This window comes from Chiloscyllium plagiosum, unplaced genomic scaffold (genome assembly GCF_037043375.1).
Source record: "Chiloscyllium plagiosum isolate Xiang-an unplaced genomic scaffold, Cpla_swu_hap1 HiC_scaffold_3, whole genome shotgun sequence".
In the NCBI taxonomy this organism is placed as follows: domain Eukaryota; kingdom Metazoa; phylum Chordata; class Chondrichthyes; order Orectolobiformes; family Hemiscylliidae; genus Chiloscyllium; species Chiloscyllium plagiosum.
In genome coordinates this window covers 156,392,636-156,415,204 of record NW_028270141.1, presented here as the reverse complement: position 1 = coordinate 156,415,204, position 22,569 = coordinate 156,392,636, and the positions used below count along the sequence as shown (strand labels likewise).

Below are 22,569 nucleotides of genomic sequence, written 5' to 3'. Positions count from 1 at the left end.
TGGAATCCCTTGTTAAATGGAAGAGGGCGGCCTATGTAAAGATGAGGCGTGAAGGTTCAATTGGGGCGATTGAGAGTTATAAGGTAGCCAGGAAGGACCTGAAGAGAGAGCCAAGAGCAGCAAGGAGGGAACATGAAAGGTCCTCAGTTGGTAGGATTAGGGAAAACCCTAAGGCTTTCTATAGGTATGTCAGGAATAAAAGAATGACTAATGTAGGAATAGGTCCAGTCAAGGATAGTAGTGGGAAGTTGCGTGTGGAGGCTGAAGAGATTGGGGAGACACTGAATGAATACTTTTCGTCAGTATTCAATCAGGAACAGGACATTGTTGTCAATGTGAGTACTGAGTCACAATTAAGTAGAATGGATGGCTTTGAGGTATGTAGAGAAGAGGTGTTGGAAATTCTGGAAAGGGTGAAAATAGATAAGTCCCCTGGGCCTGATGGCATTTATCCTAGGATTTTCTGGGAAGCAAGGGAGGAGATTGCAGAGCCATTGGCCTTGATTTTTATGTCCTCGTTGTCTACAGGAGTAGTGCCAGAAGATTGGAGGCTAGCAAATGTGGTTCCCTTGTTCAAGAAGGGGAGTAGGGATAACCCTAGCAACTATAGGCCGGTGAGTCTCACTTCTGTTGTGGGCAAAGTCTTAGAGAGAATTGTCAGGGATAGGATTTATGAACATCTGGATAGGAATAATGTGATCAAGGATAGTCAGCATGGTTTTGTGAAAGGCAGGTCGTGCCTCACAAACCTTATTGAATTCTTTGAGAAGGTGACTGAGGAGGTGGATGAGGCGAAAGCGGTAGATGTGGTGTATATGGATTTTAGTAAGGCGTTTGATAAGACTACTGCAAAAAATACGGAGGTATGGCATTGAGGGTGAGTTGGAGGTTTGGATTAGGAGTTGGCTGGCTGGAAGAAGACAGAGGGTAGTAGTTGATGGCAAAGGTTCATCTTGGAGTGCCGTCACGAGCGGTGTTCCGCAAGGATCTGTTTTGGGACCATTGCTGTTTGCCATTTTTATAAATGACCTGGAGGAGGGGTGAGAAGGTTGGGTGAGCAAGTTTGCGGATGATACGAAAGTCGGAGGAGTTGTAGACAGTGAGGAAGGATGTGGCAGGTTACAGCAGGATATAGATAAGCTGCAGAACTGGGCAGAAAGGTGGCAAATGGAGTTCAATGTAGCTAAGTGTGAGGTGATTCACTTTGGTAAGAGTAATAAAAAGATGGGGTACTGGGCTAATGGTCGGATACTTGGTAGTGTGGATGAGCAGAGGGATCTTGGTGTCCATGTACACAGATCTTTGAAAATTGCCACCCAGGTAAATAGTGCGGTGAAGAAGGCATATGGCGTACTGGCTTTTATTGGTAGAGGAATTGAGTTCCGGAGTCCTGAGGTCATGTTGCAGTTGTATAAGACTCTGGTGCATCTGGAGTATTGTGTGCAGTTTTGGTTGCCATACTATAGAAAGGATGTGGAGGCACTGGAACGGGTGCAGAGGAGGTTTACCAGGATGTTGCCTGGTATGGTAGAAAGATCGTATGAGGAAAGGCTGAGGCACTTGGGGTTGTTTTCATTGGAGAAAAGAAGGTTTAGGGGTGACTTGATAGAGGTGTACAAGATGATTAGGGGTTTAGATAGGGTCGACAGTGAGAATCCTTTTCCACGTATAGAGTCAGCTATTACAAGGGGACATAGCTTTAAATTAAGGGGTGGTAGGTATAGGACAGATGTTAGGGGTAGGTTCTTTACTCAGCGAGTCGTGAGTTCATGGAATGCCCTGCCAGTAGCAGTGGTGGACTCTCCCTCATTTTGGGCATTTAAGCGGGCATTGGATAGACATATGGAGGATAGTGGGCTAGTGGAGGTTAGGTGGGCTTGGATCGGCGCAACATCGAGGGTCGAAGGGCCTGTACTGCGCTGTATTCTTCTATGTTCTATGTTCTATGATTGAAATCTTTCACATTCACAGGTCAGACAGAAGCTAGGTATCATGCAGTGTAACTCACCTCCTGACAGTGTCCGTTTATCATCCATCAAGCAGATTGTGATGGAATACTGCCCACTTGCCTGGATGAGTGCAGCTCTAACAATATCAAGAAGCTTGACACCATAGAGCACAAAGCAACCCGCTTGATTTGAAACATATCCTCATTCACTTTATCCACCAGCAGCAACGATGAGTACCATCTAGATACACCCCAGAAATTCTCCAAGGCCCCGTAAACAGCATCATCTGAACCACAACCAATACAATCTAGAAGAACATGAGCAACAAGACCACCTGCAAGTTTCCCTCAAGCTGCATGTCATCCTGATGCACAAGTACATTCCTTCAGTGTTACGGAGTCAAAAATCCAGGAACACTCTTACTCCTGGCATTGCGGGTGTACCTTTAGCAAATAGACTGCTGCAGTTCAAGACAGGGGTTCACCATCAACTTCTCAAGCCTAACTAAGTCCAGAGAATAAATGGCAGGCCAGCCAGTCATGTCCATATTCCATTTCTTTTTTAAAAAAATGACAGAACTGTCACTTGCAAAATGGTTTTCAACACAGCATGACTAGACCAGCTCTGAGCACTTCGATGTAGTGCCAATTTCCTCCTTTACCCAGTAACCCTGCACACCATCTAAAATTCGTGAATTCTCAAATGAATGTGCCTCCATCACACTTGTATTTCAAACACTGAAAACTTATGAGACTGCATGGTGGCTCAGTGGTTAGCACTGCTGCCCACAGTGCCCAGGCACCTGGGTTCAATTCCACCTTGGGTGACTGTCTGTGTTGACTCTGCAAGTTCTCCCCACGTCTGCATGAATTTTCTCCCACAGATCAAGATGTCCACGTTTGGTGGATTGGCCATGGGAAATGTGGGGTGACACGGAGAGGGTATGTAACGTTCACTACAGGAGTTGGGACTTGATGGTACAGCTGTACAAGACATTGTTAAAGCCTGCGTTCAATTCTGGTTGCCCTACTTTAGGATATTATTAAATTGGAGATGGTGCAAAAGTGATCTGCCAGGATGTTGCTGGGATTAGAGGGTTTGAGTCCTAAGGATAGGCTGCGACCTTTTTCTCTGGAGCGTAGGAGGCTAAGGGAATGACCTTACAGGGGCTTATAAAATCATAAATAGCATAGATAAGGTCCCCAGTGTAGTGAGGTCTGAAGCTGGAGGCATAGGTTTATGCTGATTACCCTAAGATTTAAAAAGGAACCCTAGGGACAACTTGATCCACAGAGCATAAAATTGGAGGTGTAGTGGACAGCGAAGAGGGTTACCACACATTACAACAGGATCGTGACCAGATGGGCCAATGGGCTGAGAAGTGGCAGATGAGAGTTTAATTCAGATAACTGCGAGGTGCTGCATTTTGGGAAAGCAAATCTTACCAGGACTTATACACTTACTGGTAAGGTCCGAGGGAGTGTTGCTGAACAAAGAGACCTTGGAGTGCAGGTTCATAGCTCCTTGAAAGTGGAGTCTCAGGTTGATAGGATAGTGAAGGCGGCATATGGTATGCTTTCCTTTACTGGTCAGAATATTGAGTACAGGAGTTGGGAGGTCATGTTGCGGCTGTACAGGACATTGGTTAGGCCACTGTTGGAATGTTGCGTGCAATTGTGGTCTCCTTCCTATTGGAAAGATGTTGTGAAACTTGAAAGGGTTCAGAAAATATTTACAAGGATGTTGCCAGGGTTGGAGGATTTGAGCTATAGGGAGAGGCTGAACAGGCTGGGGCTGTTTTCCCTGGAACGGAGGCAGAGGGGTGACCTTATAGAGGTTTATAAAAGCATGAGGGACATGGATAGGGTAAACAGGCAAGATCTTTTCCCTGGGGTTGGGGAGTCCAGAACTAGAGGGCATAGGTTTAGGGTGAGAGGGGAAAGATATAAAAGAGACCTACGGGGCATCTTTTTCAAGCAGAGGGTGGCATGTGTATGGAATGAGCTGCCAGAGGAAGTGGTGGAGGCTGGTACAATTGAAACATTTAAGAGGCATCTGGATGGGGTATATGAATAGAAGGGTTTGGAGGGATACGGGCTGGGTGCTGACAGGTGGGACTAGATTGGGTTGGGATATCTTGTCGGCATGGACGGATTGGACCGAAGGGTCTGTTTCCATGCTGTACATCTCTATGACTCTAAATGGAACGAGCTGCCAGAGAAAGTGGTAAAGGCAGGTACAATTACAACATTTAAAAGTCATTTGGACAGGTGCATGAAAACGAAAGGTTTAAAGAGATGCAGATCAAATGCAGGCAAATGGGACTAGTTCAGTTTAGGAAACAGAAATAAACTGCTGGCAAAGCTCAGCAGATCTGGCAGCATCTATACAGAGAAATCAGAGATAATACTTTGGGTCCAGTAACCTTTCCTAGAACTCAGTTTAGAAAACCTGGTCAACATGGGCAAGTTGGGCTGAAGGGCCTGTTTAAGACCATAAGACATAGGAATGGAAGTAAGGCCATTCGGTCCATCAAGTCCACTCCGCCATTTAATCATAGCTGATGGGCATTTCAACTCCACTTAGCCGCATTCTCCCCGTAGCCCTTAATTTCTTGTGAAATCAAGAATTTCTCAATCTCTGCCTTGAAGACATTTAGTGTCCCAGCCTTCACTGCACTCTGTGGCAATGAATTCCACAGGCCCACCACACTCTGGCTGAAGAAACGTCTCCGCATTTCTGTTCTGAATTGACCCCCTCATTTTAAGACTGTGCCCACAGGTCCTAGTCTCCCCGCCTAACAGAAACAATTTCTTAGCGTCCACCCTTTCCAAGCCATGTATTATTTTGTAAGTTTCTATTAGATCTCCCCTTAATCTTCTAAACTGCAATGAATACAATCCCAGGATCCTCAGCCGTTCCTCGTATGTTAAACCTTCCATTCCAGGGATCATCCGTGGGAATCTCCGCTGGACATGCTCCAGTGCCAGTATGTCCCTTCTGAGGTGTGGGGCCCAAAACTGAACACAGTACTCCAAATGGGGCCTAACCAGAGCTTTATAAATGCTCAGTAGCACATCGCTGCTTTTATATTCCAACCCTCTTGAGATAAATGACAACATTGCATTTGCTTTCTTAATCACGGATTCAACCTGCACGTTTGCCTTTAGAGAATCCTCGACCAGCACTCCCAGATCCCTTTGTACTTTGGCTTTATGAATTTTCTCACCGTTTAGAAAGTAGTCCATGCTTGTATTCTTTTTTCCAAAGTGCAAGACCTCGCATTTGCTCACATTGAACTTCATCAGCCATTTCCTGGACTACTCTCCCAAACTGTCTAGATCCTTCTGCAGCCTCCTCACTTCCTCAGTTCTACCTGCCTGTCCACCTAACTTTGTATCATCGGCAAACTTCGTTAGAATGCCCCCAGTCCCTTCATCCAGATCATTAATATATAATGTGAACATCTGCGGTCCCAACACTGAACCATGTGGGACACCACTTGACACTGGCTGCCATTCCGAAAAAGAACCTCTTATCCCAACTCTCTGCCTTCTGTCAGACAGCCAATCCTCAATCCATGCCAGTAGCTCACCTCGAACACCATGGGCCCTCACCTTACTCAGCAGCCTCTCATGTGGCACCTTATCAAAGGCCTTTTGGAAGTCTAGATAGACCATATCCACTGGGTTTCCCTGGTCTAACCTACTTGTCATCTCTTCAAAGAATTCTAACAGGTTTGTCAGGCACGACCTCTCCTTACTAAATCCATATTGACTTGTTCTAATCCGACCCTGCTCTTCCAAGAATTTAGAAACCTCATCCTTAATGATGGATTCTAGAATTTTGCCAACAACCGAGGTTAGGCTAATTGGCCTATAATTTTCCATCTTTTGTCGTGATCCTTTCTTGAACAATGGGGTTACAACAGCGGTCTTCCAATTATCCTGGACTTTCCCTGACTCCAGTGACTTTTGAAAGATCTCAACCAATGCCTCCGCTATTTCCTCAGCCACCTCCCTCAGAACTCTAGGATGTAGCCCATCAGGGTCAGGAGATTTGTCAATTTTAAGACCTTTTAGCTTTTCTAGCACTCTCTCTTTTGCAATGGTAACCATACTCAACTCAGCCCCCTGACTCCCTTTAATTGTTGGGATATTACTCATGTTTTCTACTGTGAAGACTGACGCAAAGTACTTATTAAGTTCGCCAGCTATTTCCTTATCTCCCATCACTAGGCTTCCAGCATCAGTTTGAAGTGGCCCAATGTCTACTTTTGCCTGTCAATTGTTTCTTATGTATTTAAAGAAACTTTTACTATCATTTCTAATATTACTGGCTAGCCTACCTTCATATTTGATCCTCTCCTTCCTTATTTCTCTGTTATCCTCTGTTTGTTTTTGTAGCCTTCCCAAACTTCTGATTTCCCAGTGCTCTTGGCCACTTTATAGGATCTCTCTTTTTCTTTAATACATTTCCTGACTTCCTTCGTCAGCCATGGCTGTCTAATCCCTCCCCGGATAATCTTTCTTTTCTTGGGGATGAACCTCTGTACTGTGTCCTCAATTATACCCACAAACTCCTGCCATTTTTGCTCTACTGTCTTCCCTGCTCGGCTCTGCTTCCAGTCGATTTTCGTCAGTTCCTCTCTCATGCCCTCATAATTAACTGTAAAACCATTATATCCGATTTTGCCTTCTCTTTCAAACTGCAGACTGAACTCTACCATATTATGATTGCTGCTTCCTAAGTGTTCCCTTACTTTAAGATTTTTTATAAAGTCTGGTTTATTACATAGCACTAGGTCCAAAATAGCCTGCTCCCTTGTGGGCTCCATGACAAGCTGTTCCAAAAAGCCATCCTGTAAGCATTCCAAGAATTCCCTTTTTTTGGATCCACTGGCAACATTATTTACCCAGTCCACCTGCATATCGAAGTCCCCCATGATCACCGTGACCTTGCCTTTCTGACATGCCTTTTCTATTTCCCGGTACATGTTGCACCTCTGGTCCTGACCACTGTTAGGAGGTCTGTACATAACTCCCATTATGGTTTTTTTGCCTTTGTGGTTCCTCAATTCCACCCACACAGACTCCACATCATCCGACCCTGTCATTCAGTGCTATAGATTTAATTTTGTTCTTAACTAACAAGGCCATCCTGGCCCCTCTGCCCACCTCCCTGTCTTTTCGATAAATTCTTGGATGTTTAACTGCCAGTCCTGAACCCCCTGCAACCATGTCTCTGTGATGCCTACCACATCATAATCATTCACGATGATCTGTGCCGTTAGTTCATCTACTTTGTTACGAATGCTACGAGCATTCAGGTAAAGTGCCTTAATGCTAACATTATCATTAGAGATACTGGAAGTCACAAGATGTCCTAGATTATCCTTCCTTTTTGTTGCATTCCTAATCTGCCTCAAGGTTAAATCCACCTGCATACATGCTATCCTCCTGCTTATCTTTCCATTTAACTCCATACTCCCTGTCGCTTTCACTTTCCCTTCCCCCCCCCACCCAACTCAGAAGTTTAAAGTCCTACTGACCACCCTATTTATCCTCTTCGCTAGAACATTGGTACTTGATCGGTTCAGGTGGAGACTGTCCCAACGGTACAGATCCCCCCGGTTCCAAAACGGATGCCAATGCCCCATGAAGTGGAATCGCCCTTTCCCACACCAATCCCTTAGCCACGTGTTTACTTCCCTAATTTTCTTATCCCTATGCCAATTGGCACGTGGCTCGGGCAGTAATCCGGAGGTTATGACCCTTGAGGACCTGTACTTCAATTTCCTTCCTCATGCTTGATAATCCCCAAACAGGTCCTCCACCCTAGCTTTGCCTATGTTGTTAGTTCCAACGTGGACCACAACAACTGGATCCTCCCCCTCTCGCTCCAATATCCTTTCAAGCCGGTCAGAGATGTCCCACACCCTGGCACCGTGCAGGCAACACACCATGCGAGACTCCCGATCCAGCTTGCATAGGATACTATCTGTCCCCCTAATTATAGAATCCCCTATAACAACTACTTGTCTTTTTGCTCTCCCCCCTTGAATGGCCTTCTGCACCATGGTGCCGTGGTCAGCTGGCTCATCCTGTCCAGAGCCCTTTTCCTCATCCGTATAGGGAGCAAGAATCTCATACCTGTTGGACAAGGTCAAGGGCTGAGGCTCCTGCACTCCTGAACTCAAGTTCCCCCTGCCGGCCTCACTAACAGTCACACTCTGATGTCCCTGATCACTAACTGAATGTGAATTACTTAATCTCCCACGTGTGACTGCCTCCTGAAACAAAGCGTCCAGGTAACTCTCCCCCTCCCGGATGTGCCGCAGTGTTTGAAGCTCAGATTCCAGATTATCAACTCTGAGCCGGAGTTCTTCCAGCAACCAATACTTGCTGCAGATGTGGTCACTGCCATTCACAATGGCTTCAGCCAGCTCCCACATCATACAGCCACAGCACATCACCTGCCCAGCCATCTCTGCTTAGTTATTTACTTTATATAGGTTTGAGTTAAAATACTTTCTGATACCTCTCTGCTATAGTCTTTTTCTAAAAACCAATCAATAGATAAACCATAAAAAAGTAAAATATTTAACCATTCACTGATAAAGAAATAGAAATTCCTTACCTTAACAAACCAGAGTCCTATTTTTGGTTGGGGGGGGGGGGGGGGGGGGGGAGTGGGGGGGCACAACACATGTAGTGTCTCGGGTTCAGCGACTGCCCAGATTTATTACTGGCAGTCCCCTGGTCATCACTCCCGCTTTTCCTACTTATTAATTAGGTTAGAGGAGGAGGGTGGGTGGGAGACACTACTGTAGTAAGAGTCTCTGGTTTAGCCGCCTTTCCTTTCCGGCTGCCCCTCCGGTCCACATCAGTTCCTCCACTACCCCCGCTCCTTCTCCGCTGCTGCTCGCACTTTCCATGCTGTATACCTTTATGACTAAGAAATTAAAAACCAGAGGAAGGAAAACATGGTTCTTGGAATATTTTACCTTACCTTTAAGGGCTGGTAGTTTCTGAAGTTCTCGGTTTTTTGCTAGGTTGAAGCGAGATGAGCTTTGACGTCTCTCTTTCTTCACAATCTGCGGCCCTCCAGAGTATTTGATTTTATTGAGTTGGGTTTGAGGTGGAGCACTGTTACTGGGACGTTTATTTGCACCTGGCTGCTGCTGGACCTGCAACAAACCAAAATCTTTTCATTTCCCGATTCCACAATAAGATCTGAAACTTTACTTCTACCCTAATGGCCATTTTTCAACAGCACACTTGAGGTCACTGGGTAAACCAGTGTTCATCAAATAGATTATATAGACTACAATCAGGCAATTTTACTTATACATGATTTACACTAGACAAAGTGCAGAAGTTCACATCAGTATAGAGTAAACCAAAAAACACAAAAACAAGCACAAATACTAGCCAGAATATTCTGCGAGCAGGAAGTATGAATACTAGTTTTCTGTAGAATCCTGTACTAGTTTTCATCCTTCTCCCAACTCCTAGAATCTAACATGTCAAAATAAGTTGTCCTGCAATGCTAACATATCTTTTTGTTTTGCAAACTTGTTTCCTTCTCCTGAACCCCTCATAATCACAAAACTTTTACTCCCCACCCCTCCAAAAGAAAAAGTCTTCTCAACAGTCCTGGTTCTTCAATTCACCAAGACACTGGTCCTAGCACAGTTCACGTCAAATCCATCAGACCTGAAAGCTCTCTCTGACCCCAGCTGTGGTGTCAGTGCACCTGCTGCCAAGTTGCTGGAAGCACCAATTATTATGGTAGCATACAAAAGGCCAACATTTTTTTTCCAGTTGTCGTTGGTGTCACCCTGTGGAAATTTGCTTATAGTCCTCATTTCATACTCAAACACCTTTGGAATCTTCAAGTGTTCCACTGGTCTTCTTGCTCCAGCAAGCTCCCTATACAGCATATCCTGAAGAATATGCCCGTTCTCCAACCTGCAATCCAGCTCAAGCCAGTGAATTGACTTGTCCATGACGAATGCTTGTACATTTTGGAGTGTCGCTTTAAGAGAGAACAGTCAAATTAGTAATTTTTGCTCTTCATCAAGATGCTAAGGATGGACTGAAACAAAAGAATTTAAAATTGTTGAACTTCATTTTTGATAGCTGAACATTATCCATACTTTACAGCTACAGAAGAAAATGCCAAGGACACAGGCCTCATTAAAAACAACTTGCCGTTAACAGTCAGCTTACTGCCCTGAATGCCAACCAAAGATTGTAGTTGCTTTCTCTACACATCATATTCTGCATATAGTCAAATTGCTACTGTAAACCCAAGGTAGCAATACTTGCTAAATACTTCAATGGGGTGGGTTTAAGGTGATGAAGGGAGATGTTACACCCAGTCCCATAATTGATATTCTCATTTTATGGTTAAGGAGAAAAAGTTAGTCTTTGTAAAGGATTTTTTTGTGCAAGTGACTTGCATTGCATCAGTGTGGGAGTTCTCTGATCAAGATCAAAGAATCCTGTGGTAAATTACTTTATGACTCCTCAGTGTTTGTCCATCATCCACAAGACACAAGTCAAAAGCGTGATAGAATGCTCTCCACTTGCCTGGATAAGCGCAGCTCAAACAACATTCATGAAACTTGACACCATACAGGATAAAGCAGCCCTACTGATTAGCACTAAATCCACCAATATTCACTCTGTCCAACACTGACATCAATAGCAGCAATGTTTACAAGATGCACTGCAGAAATACAAAGCTCCTGCAATATCAACTTCCTAACCCACAACTTCCACCGCATAGATATACAAAGACAGCAGTTGCATAGGAACATCACCACATGCAAGTGTCTCTGCAAGCCACATTGTATTGCTTTGCAAATATATTGCTATTCCTTCACTGCTACCAAGTTAAAATTCTGAAACTCCCTTCCTAATGGCCCAATGGGTATCCCTGCACCCAAAGGACTGCAGCTAATCAAGTAGGCAGTTTCTTCAAGAGCATTGAGGGGTGGTTAATAAATAAGCTTTGACCATGGGATGTGGGTGTTATGAAGAAACATTTTAAAAACATACTGTATTGTTGATTTTGCTTTCAGTCTGGGCAGACTGAAGTGCTTACTCATTGGCTCCATATTTTAAGAGAAGACAAAAATCAGGAGCAAGAAGAAAACTTCAAAGAATATGGCATCTAGATATGCCCATACTTCACTCAACTTTTTACTGTGAAGCTGTTGAAAGGGGGTACTCTCAAGCTATAGAGACTTCATTGTCATGGAAAGATTAGAAGCAGCCATGGAGTTTGTGAAACCAACAGGTAAACCACGAACTTACTAACTGGCAGAACAGTCTTGAAGAGCTGAGTGGTCTACTCCTGTTTAAAAAAACCCAAAAGAACTGCGAATGCTCTAAGTCAGAAACAAAAATGGAAATTGCTGGAAAATCTCAGGTCTGGCAGCATCTGTGAAAAGAAATCAAAGTTCATGTTTTAGATCTGTTGAGAGGAAGGGTCACCAGATCCAATAAGTTAACTGATTTCTCTCCACAGATGCTGCCAGACCTGCTGAGCTTTTCCAGCAACTTCTGTTTTTGCATCTACTCCTGCTCCTAGTTTTATACTCAAATAGTGGACAGCCAATTTTCTCCAAAATTTTGTTCAGTCCAACTCTGATAATGGCCATGAATATGATGTCAAGGTGGGCAGCACAGTGGCACAGTAGTTAGCACTGCTGCCTCAGTGCCAGAGACCCGGGTTCAATTCCCACCTCAAGCGACTAACTGTGTGGAGTTTGCACATTCTCCCAGTGTCTGCGTGAGTTTCCTCCCACAGTCCAAAAATGTGCAGGTTAGGTGAATTGGCCACGCTAAATTGCCCATAGTGTTAGGTGAAGAGGCAAATGTAGGGGAATGGGTCTGGATGGGTGGCGCTTCGGCGGGTCGGTGTGGACTTGTTGGGCCAAAGGGCCTGTTTCCACACCAAGTAATCTAGTCTAACCAATTTTCTATGTTTCCTTTTGTAACTAAAACATAGGGTAAGCCATGTCTGTTAAACTTGACCCCATATAAGCCTCCCCATGCACGCAAATGAGAATTCTGAACTTGCTGCACTGGCCTCGGTTGCCTTGTGTTTTTGTGTAATGCCATCATTTTTGCAAGAAGTCTGTGTGGAATAGATCCTATCCTCCAGCAAATGTGATGGTGGTCACGGAGGTGTGGCAGGAGATAAGACACTGCACTCAATCAGTTCAGCTAGAACCCCATCCTTTCCAGGTGCCTCTCTGCTTGCTAAGCAATCAGAATCTTTTCACTTGCTTGAAAAGGGTAATGTGCTCAACTAGCAATTCAGAGTGACAACTTCGGCAATGGCAAGATCAAATATTCTCATGATTCCATCATAAATAGGAAGTAGATCTTTATCATGACAGCCAGTTTGGTTTTTGTTAAACATATGTATTTACCAAATACTGGATGAACCTATCCCCCTGCCTACTCTAAGACTGTTGTATTTACAATCCATGCAGTGTTCTGGCTTTTGGAATAACATTGTATATCAGGTAGGGTTTTGGTTTTCAGCTTCAGTGACATGTGGCTAGTCCAACTGTGGAATTAGGCAGTTCAAGTGAATCAAGCGTCACAGAGTACATTCAGAGGACAATGACACATAATATAAGGTTCAGGTTGGCTACAGAAAACGATAAAGGAACAATCAAATGCAAAAATGACTAAGCGGAGGATGAAAAAGGGATCAATTTCAATGAAGGCGAGAATACATCTGGGATGACTGAAACCAAAGATGTACGGGGAAAGCAGCAACTGCAAAATGAGATGCCTTTAGAGTGGACAGAGTTCAAAGTTTGTGAGATTTGTAGCTCGGGTGCTCGTTGTTGTGGTTCTGTTCGCCGAGCTGGGAATTTGTGTTGCAGATGTTTCGTCCCCTGTCTAGGTGACATCCTCAGTGCTTGGGAGCCTCCTGTGAAGCGCTTCTGTGATGTATCCTCTGGCATTTATAGTGGTTTATCTCTGCCGCTTCCAGTTGTCAGTTCCAGCTGTCCGTTGCAGTGGTCGGTATATTGGGTCCAGGTCGATATGCTCATTGATTGAATCTGTACCGACCACTGCAGCGGATAGCTGCAACTGACAACCGGAAGCGGCATAGACAAACCATTATAAATGCCGGAGGAAACATCACAGAAGTGCTTCACAGGAGGCTCCCAAGCACTGAGGATGTCACCTAGACAGGGGACGAAACGTCTGCAACACAAACTCCCAGCTCGGCGAGCAGAACCACAAAGAGTGGACAGAGTTGGATATAAATCCAGAGTTCATGGTGTGACAAAAGACATAGTAACAAATTAGAAAAAAGACATATGAGAAATTAGGTGGATAATATCAGACTGTCATGGCACATTCAGCCCATTGTGCCTACACTTAATCATCTTGTGCCAATCCCTGCCTTTTCAGCGGATATCCCTGCATATCATTTCTATATAACCATCCAATGCCCTCTTGAATGCCTCAATTGAACCTGACTCCAGCACATTTCTAGGCAGCATACTTGATCATATGCAGGTAAATACGATTTAGAATCAAACTGAAGTAGAACATTCTGGGAGAAAAAGTGAAAAAAAAAGCAAGTGGGGGGCAGAAAAATTCATGTGCAAAATAAGGAATCTATGGAAAAGCACAACATTTAAGAAAGGTTACCCTTAAATATGGTTTTCCATCACTACTTCTTCACATATATAATGCTCAAAAAGCAGTGGGCACTAATAGAAGCTGAGTGGCAAAAGAACAAGACAAAATGCAGCTAGTGGTTATGAAACTGAATTAACTGGCTGAGAGCCTGGTGAAGGCAGATTCAAATCAAGGCTTGCGTGGCATGTGACTGAGGGGATAGCTGGCGGGTTGTCTTGTCGGCATTTTTAACTGCGATGTAAAGATTTTTGTATAAAGGAAAGACTGTTTCCTTTGTTCAGAGAGAACTTTTGCCATGACCTTGTAAGGCCTGCGAGGTGTGTTAAAAGTTCCACCAAAGTCTGTACTGTACTCATTTAATAAACTTGGTTGCTTGTTCACAGAAGTTGGCGTTTGCAGTTGCATCCAGTACATAAGAATCTCAAGAGTAAAAGAATTAATAATACTCAGAGCAGATTTTACCATTATAGAATATTACCAGCTAGAATAATTCACTTCCTCCGTAACTTGGTGCTGAGAGATTATTGTAGTTGGACAAATTTGATTTAGATGGGTGTCTCTTTTCCAAGATGTTCAAAAATCAACAAAAAAAAAGGACTGGAGCCACAGAATGCTGCAAAGGATAATCAGCTTTTACAACATTCTGATAATAATACTCAAGATATGCTCCAGAAACAGTAGTGCTCCCAGCCAAACCATTCCATCACAAGTTACTTAGAGATGAGCTGGCTAATTACCGCTCTATCATTCCACAATCCATCAAAGTGATCGAAGGGTTCATTGAAAATGCCATCAAGCTGCATTAGAAAAGGAATAACTTGTTTCTGACATGGAATTTGAGTTGTACATGGGCCAGTCAGCTCCTGATCTGAGTCATACAGCATGGAAACAGACTCTTCATTTCGACTAGGCCATGATGACCATGCTCCCAAACTAAACTAGTCCCATCTGCCTGTTTTTGGACCATATCCCTCCAAACATTTCCTATTCATGTACATATCCATGCCTTTCAAATGTTGTAAACATATCTGCATTCACCAATTCCTCTGGTAGTTCATTCCACACACTAGCCGGTGTGTTAAAAATGCTGCCCCTACATCCTTTCTAAATCTCTCACCTTAAAAATATGTTCTCGAGTTTTGAACTTCCCCACTCTAGGGAAAAGACCTTTGCTATCCATCTTCTCTATGAACCTCATGATTTTATCAACTTCTATAAGATCACCCCTCAACTTCCTACACTCTAATGAAAAAGGTTCCAGCCTATCTTTCTAACTCAAATCATCCATTCCCAACAGCATCCTCACAAAGCTTTTCTGAACCCTTTCCAATTCAATAGTATCCTTCCTATAGCAGGGCGACCAGAAATGCACACTACAGGTTGTTCTGCTTATAACGCATGTTTCATCAACGTGAACTTGCTGTAACGAGATTGAAGAATTGTTGAAATTGTGTCTAATCGCAAACTTTTAAATCTGTTTTGGCAGTAATGAGATTACATCACCAACACTAAGTGCTATTCCTAAAGCATGATTTTTGTGTAACATGGGGTTGCACAAAAACCCAACCATTGTGTTATCGAAGAACTGACTGCACTTGAGGCCTCACTAATGTCCTGTTCAATGTTAACACAATATCTCAAGTCTGATAATCAAAAGGTCTGAGTAATGAAGGCAAGCATAATAAACATGTTTACTACCTTATTCACCTGTGATGCAAATTTCACAGATTAATATACCTGAACCTTGAGGTTTCTCCGATCTACAACACTACCGAGTGCCCAACCATTAACTGTTTCAATCCTGCCATTGTTTGTTTTACCAAAATGCAATACCTCTCATTTATACAAATTCAACTCCATCTGCCACTCCTCAGCCCATTGATCAAGATTACTTCACAATCTTAGATAACATTCTTCACCATCCATAACATCAATTTTAGTGCCTGAATGTCCTTTATATAAATGATACGCAAAAGCGGATGCAGTTCCTATCCCAGTAGAACACCACTGGTCACAGGCTCTAATTCAAAAAACAAACTTTCACCATCATCCTGTCTAACAAAGCTAATTTTTTATCCAACTGGCTAGCTCTCCCTGAACCCTATGTGACCTAACTTTACTAATTAGTCTACCATATAGAACATTATCAAAGGCTTTACTGGAGTCCAAGTAAACAATGTCTACTGCTGTCAATCGTTTTAGTTACTTCCTCAAAAAGCTCAATCAGGTTTGTGACACATGATTCCCTTGCACAAAACCATGCTGACCATCTCTATTCATTCCTTGACTCTTCAAATACATGTAATCCTACATTTCAGAATCACCTTCAAAAACTTAACCACCATCGAGGTCAGATTAACATGTCAAAGGTTCCCAGGGTTTTCCTTACAGCCTTTCTTAAATAAAGGCACAACACAGCCACTCTCCACTCTGCCAGCACCTCACATGGTTATAGGTGACACGAATATTTCTGCTAGGGGCCCCACAATTTCCTCCCGAACTTGCCACAACATCGTGGGGTACATTTTGTCAGGTTCTGGAGGTTTATCCCCACAACCTCTTGCACTTCCTCTTTCATAATGTAAACGGTTTTCAAAACATCAATATTATTTCCAAGTTCTCTAGCCTCCATTTCTTTTCTCCACAGTAAAATGTGTCAGAGTAGTACAGCATGAAGACCGGGCCTTTAGCCCAAACTGGTGCATCAACACTAACCCAATTTCACTGCTCCTGTTCTATATCCGCCTAAATCTTTCTTATCCATGTATTTGTCCAAATACCTTTTAAATGTTGTTCATGTACCTGCCTCAAACATTTTCACAGACAGCTCATTGCATATGCATACCCCCCCCCCCCCCCATAAAAAAGCTGCTCCTCGAACTCCCATCTATTCTTTCCCCTCTAACCCTTGATTCCCCAACCCTGGGAAAAAAGACTGAGTGCATTCACCTTATCCATGCCTCTCATGATCTTATACACCTCTAAAAATCTCCCCTCAGTCTCCTATGCTCGAAAGAAAAAAGCCCTAACTTATCCAACCTCTCCCTATAACTTAGTCCCTAGAGTCCTGGGAATATCCTTGTTAATTTCTTCTGCACTCTTTCCAATTTAATAACATCCTTGTAGCAAGGTGACTAAAACTCTATACAGTACTCCAATGGAGGCCTCACCAATGTCCTGAAAAACTGTAATAGTGCTTTCCAATTTCTATACTCCATGCCCTGACTGATGAAAGCCAGTGTGCCAAAAGCCACCTTCACTGTCGTGTCTACCTGTGACTCCACGTTCAGAGAGGCATGCACCTGAGGTCCAAGATCCCTCTGTCCCACTATATTCCTTAAAGCCCGACCATTCACCATGAAACTCTGACCTTGATTTGACTTTCCAAAATGTAAGACCTCACACTTATTAATATTAAACTCCATTTGTCATTTCTCAGCCCACTTCCTCAACTGATCAAGGCCCTGCTGCAGTGTCTGATAATCTTCCTCACTGCCCATGATACCACCTATTTTAATGTCATCTGCAAACTTACTAATCATGCCTTGTACATTCTCATCAAAATCATTGATATAGATAACAAACAACAATGGGCCCAGCACCGACCCCTGAGACACTCCACTAGTCACAGACCTTCAGACCCACAAGCATCTTCTCACTATTGCCCTCTGCTTCCAAGCCAATGGTGCAATAAATTTGCCAGCTGCCCCTGGATTCTGTGTGATCTAACCTTCCAGAGCAGTCTACCACATGGAACCTTATAAAAAGGTCTCACTGAAATCTATATAGATGACGTAAAAAGGTAAAAACAATGACTGCAGATGCTGGAAACCAGATTCTGGATCAGTGGTGCTGGAAGAGCACAGCAATTCAGGCAGCATCCGACGAGCAGCAAAATTGACGTTTCGGGCAAAAGCCCTTCATCAGGAATAAAGGCAGAGAGCCTGAAGCATTGAGAGATAAGCTAGAGGAGGGTGGGGGTGGGGAGAAAGTAGCATAGAGTACAATAGGTGAGTGGGGGAGGAGATGAAGGTGATAGGTCAGGGAGGAGAGGGTGGAGTGGATAGGTGGAAAAGGAGCTAGGCAGGTCGGACAAGTCCGGACAGGTCAAGGGGACAGTGTGGAGCTGGAACTTTGAAACTAGGATGAGGTGGGGGAAGGGGAAATGAGGAAGCTGTTGAAGTCCACATTGATGCCCTGGGGTTGAAGTGTTCCGAGGCGGAAGATGAGGCGTTCTTCCTCCAGGCGGTCTGGTGGTGAGGGAGCGGCGGTGAAGGAGGCCCAGGACCTCCATGTCCTCGCCAGAGTGGGAGGGGGAGTTGAAATATTGGGCCACAAGGCAGTAGGGTTGATTGGTGCGGGTGTCTCGGAGATGTTCCCTAAAGCGCTCTGCTAGGAGGCGCCCATTCTCCCCAATGTAGAGGAGACCGCATCGGGAGCAACGGATACAATAAATGATATTAGTGGATGTGCAGGTAAAACTTTGATGGATGTGGAAGGCTCCTTTAGGACCTTGGATAGAGGTGAGGGAGGAGGTGTGGGCACAGGTTTTACAGTTCCTGCGGTGGCAGGGGAAAGTGCCAGGATGGGAGGGTGGGTTGTAGGGGGAGGGCGTGGACCTGACCAGGTAGTCACGGAGGGAACGGTCTTTGCGGAAGGCGGAAAGGGGTGGGGAGGGAAATATATCCCTGGTGGTGGGGTCTTTTTGGAGGTGGCGGAAATGTCGGCGGATGATTTGGTTTATAGAACATAGAACAGAACAATACAGCACAGAACAGGCCCTTCGGCCCACGATATTGTGCCGAACATTTGTCCCAGCTTAAGCACCCATCCATGTACCTATCCAATTGCCGCTTAAAGGTCACCAAAGATTCTGACTCTACCACTCCCACAGGCAGCGCATTCCATCGCCCCCACCACTCTCTGGGTAAAGAACCCACCCCTGACATGTCCCCTATACCTTCCACCCTTCACCTTAAATTTATGTCCCCTTGTAACACTCTATTGCACCCGGGGAAAAAGTTTCTGACTGTCTACTCTATCTATTCCTCTGATCATCTTATAAACCTCTATCAAGTCACCCCTCATCCTTCGCCGTTGCAACGAGAAAAGGCCTAGCACTCCCAACCTATCCTCGTACGACGTATTCTCCATTCCAGGCAACATCCTGGTAAATCTTCTCTGCACCCTCTCCAAAGTTTCCACATCTTTCCTAAAGTGAGGCAACCAGAACTGCACACAGTACTCCAAATGTGGCCTAACCAAAGTCCTGTACAGTTGCAACATCACTTCACGACTCTTGAATTCAATCCCTCTGCTAATGAATGCTAATACTCCATAGGCCTTCTTACAAGCTATATCCACCTGAGTGTCAACTTTCAAAGACCTATGAACATAGGCCTGTCTCCCCAATATAGAGGAGGCCACATCGGGTGCAGAGGATGCAATAGATGATGTGTGTGGAGGTGCAGGTGAATCTGTGGCAGATATCGAAGTTTCCTTTGGGGCCTTGGAGGGAGGTGAGGGGGGAGGTGTGGGCGCAAGTCTTGCACCTCCTGCGGTTGCAGGGGAAGGTGCCGGGAGTGGAGGTTGGGTTGGTGGGGGGTGTGGATCTGACGAGGGAGTCATGGAGGGAGTGGTCTTTACGGAATGCTGATAGGGGAGGGGAGGGAAATATATCCTTGGTGGTGGGGTCCGTTTGGAGGTAGCGGAAATGACGGCGGATGATACGCTACTCCATCTGCCACTCCTCAGCCCAGCTCTGCATCATATCTAAATCTCTTTGCAGCCGACAAAAGCCCTCCTCACTATCCACAACTCCACCAATCTTCGTATCATCTGCAAATTTACTGACCCACCCTTCAACTCCCTCTTCCAAGTCATTAATAAAAATTACAAACAGCAGAGGACCCAGAACTGATCCCTGCGAAACTCCACTTGTAACTGGGCTCCAGGCTGATTATTTGCCATCTACCACCACTCTCTGACTTCGATCGGTTCGCCAGTTTTCTTTCCAATTGGCCAAATTTCCCTCTATCCCATGCCTCCTGACTTTCCGCATAAGCCTACCATGGGGAAACTTATCAAATGCCTTACTAAAATCCATGTATACTCCATCCACTGCTCTACCCTCATCCACATGCTTGGTCACCTCCTCAAAGAATTCAATAAGACTTGTAAGGCAAGACCTACCCTTCACAAATCCGTGCTGGCTGTCCCTAATCAAGCAGTGTCTTTCCAGATACTCATAAATACTATCCCTCAGTACCCTTTCCATTACTTTGCCTACCACCGAAGTAAGACTAACTGGCCTGTAATTCCCCGGGTTATCCCTATTCCCTTTTTTGAACAGGGGCACAACATTCGCGACTCTCCAGTCCCCTGGTACCACCCCCGTTGACAGTGAAGACGAAAAGATCATTGCCAACGGTACTGCAATTTCCTCTCTTGCTTCCCACATAATCCTAGGATATATCCCGTCAGGCCCGGGGGACTTGTCTATCCTCAAGTTGTTCAAAACGTCCAACACATCTTCCTTCCTAACAAGTATCTCCTCTAGCTTACCAGACCATTTCACACTCTCCTCTTCAACAATACGGTCCCTCTCGTTCGTAAATACTGAAGAAAAGTACTCATTCAAGACCTCTCCTATCTCTTCCGACTCAATACACAGTCTCCCACTACTGTCCTTGATCGGACCTACCATCGTTCTCGTCATTCTCATGTTTCTCACATACACATAAAATGTCTTTGGGTTATCCTTGATCCTATCCGCCAAAGATTTTTCATGCCCTCTCTTCGCTCTCCTAATCCCTTTCTTCAGGTCCCTTCTGGCTATCCTGTATCCCTCCACTGCTCTGTCTGAACCCTGTTTCCTCAACCTGATGTAAGCCTCCTTCTTCCTCTTTACAAGACATTCAACCTCCCTCGTCAACCAAGGTCCCCTCACATGACCATTTCTTTCCTGCCTGACAGGTACATACATATCAAGGACACGTCGTATCTGTTCCTTGAAAAAGTTCCACATTTCCACGACATCCTTCCCTGACAGCCGATGCTCCCAACTTATGTTCCTCAGATCCTGTCTTACAGCATCGTAATTACCCTTTCCCCAATTGTAAAACCTACCCTGTTGCAAGCACCTATCTCTCTCCATAACCAAGGTGAAAGTCACAGAATTGTGGTCACCATCACCAAAATGTTCACCCACTAACAAGCCCATCATTTGTCCCGGTTCGTTACCAAGTACCAAATCTAATATGGCCTCCCCTCCGGTCGGACAATCTACGTACTGAGTTAGAAAAGCTTCCTGGACACACTGCGCAAACACCACCCCATCCAATTTACTTGATCTAAAGAGCTTCCAATCAATATTTGGGAAGTTGAAATCGCCCATGACTACTACCCTGTGGTTTCTGCACCTTTCCAAAATCTGTTTCCCAATGTGTTTCTCCACATCTCTGCTGCTATTGGGGGGCCGAAAGTAAACACCCAACAAGGTGACTGCACCTTTCCTATTTCTGACTTCAGCCCAAAGGCAGATCCCCCTCGAACTGCCTTTCTGCAGCCGTTATACCATTTCTAATTAGCAACCCCACCCCCCCCCTCCTTTTTTACCACCCTCCCTAATCTTACTGAAACATCTGTAACCAGGAACCTCCAACAACCATTCCTGTCCCTCTTCTATCCACGTTTCCGTGATGGCCACAACATCGTAGTCCCAGGTACCGATCCACGCCTTAAGTTCACCCACCTTATTTCTGATACTCCTTGCGTTGAAGTATATGCACTTGAACCCATCTCTGTGTCCGCAAGTATTCCCTGTCAGTGCTACCTTCTCCACAGCCTCCCTACATTCTTGGACATCCTGACAAACAGCTAGCCTACTTGCTGGACTACAAGTCCGGATCCCATCCCCCTGCCAAATTAGTTTAAACCTCCCCCCCCCCGAAGAGTGCTAGCAAACCTACCCCCCAGGATATTGGTGCCCTTCTGGTTCAGGTGCAACCCGTCCTGCTTGTACAGGTCCCACCTTCCCCAGAATGCAGTCCAATTGTTCAAATACCTGAAGCCCTCCCTCCTACACCATCCTTGCAGCCACGTGTTCAACTGCACTCTCTCCCTATTCCTTGCCTCACTGTCACGTGGCATCGGCAACAACCCAGAGATAACGACTCTGTCTGTCCTAGCTTTTAGCTTCCAGCCTAACTCCCCGAGCTCTTGAATGACCTCCCCACCCCTCTTCCTACCTATGTCGTTGGTGCCAACATGTACCATGACTTCTGGCTGCACACCCTCCCCCTTAAGGATTCTGAAGGCACGGTCCGAGACGTCTCGGACCCTGGCACCCGGGAGGCAACAAACCATCCGAGAGTCTCGCCCATGTCCACAGAACCGCCTGTCCGTCCCTCTAACTAGAGAGTCTCCTATAACTAGCGCTCTCCCCCTCTCCCCCTTTCCCTTCTGAGTCTCAGAGCCAGACCTCGCGCCACAGACCCGGTCACTGTAGCTTACCCCTGCTACCCCAACAGTATCCAAAGCGGTATACTTATTGTTTAGGGGAACGACCAGAGGGGATCCCTGCACTGCCTACTTCCTCCCTTTCCCACCTCTAACTGTTACCCAGCTACCTCTGTTCTCTGGCTATGTCCCTGTAGCTTCTATCTATCTCAGCCTCTCGAATAATCCTCAGTTCATCCAACTCCAGTTCCAGTTCCCTAACTCATTCTGTGAGGAGTGGGATCTGACTGCATTTCCTGCAGATGAAGTCGGCAGGAATATCGGTGGTCACCTCTACCTCGAACATCCTGCAGGAGGAACATTCCACTGCCTGCGCTGCCATTACTCTACACCTCGTCTCCGAAAACAAGAACACGGAGTAGCTTACCTGTGAACTTTAAAATTAGGTTAGAGGAGGAGGATGGGAGGGAGGC

General features: G+C 45.1%; 1 protein-coding gene across 1 annotated transcript in view; it reads right to left on the bottom strand.

Annotated features, from left to right (window-relative positions):
• Window positions 1–22,569, bottom strand: part of ppp2r5d (protein phosphatase 2, regulatory subunit B', delta) — a 149,680-nt gene that overhangs the window by 109,590 nt on the left and 17,521 nt on the right. Inside the window, exon 3 of the mRNA XM_043687399.2 lies at window positions 8,961–9,138. Within this exon, the coding sequence (XP_043543334.1) occupies window positions 8,961–9,138 (178 nt within the window). The remainder of the gene's footprint in view (window positions 1–8,960; window positions 9,139–22,569) is intronic.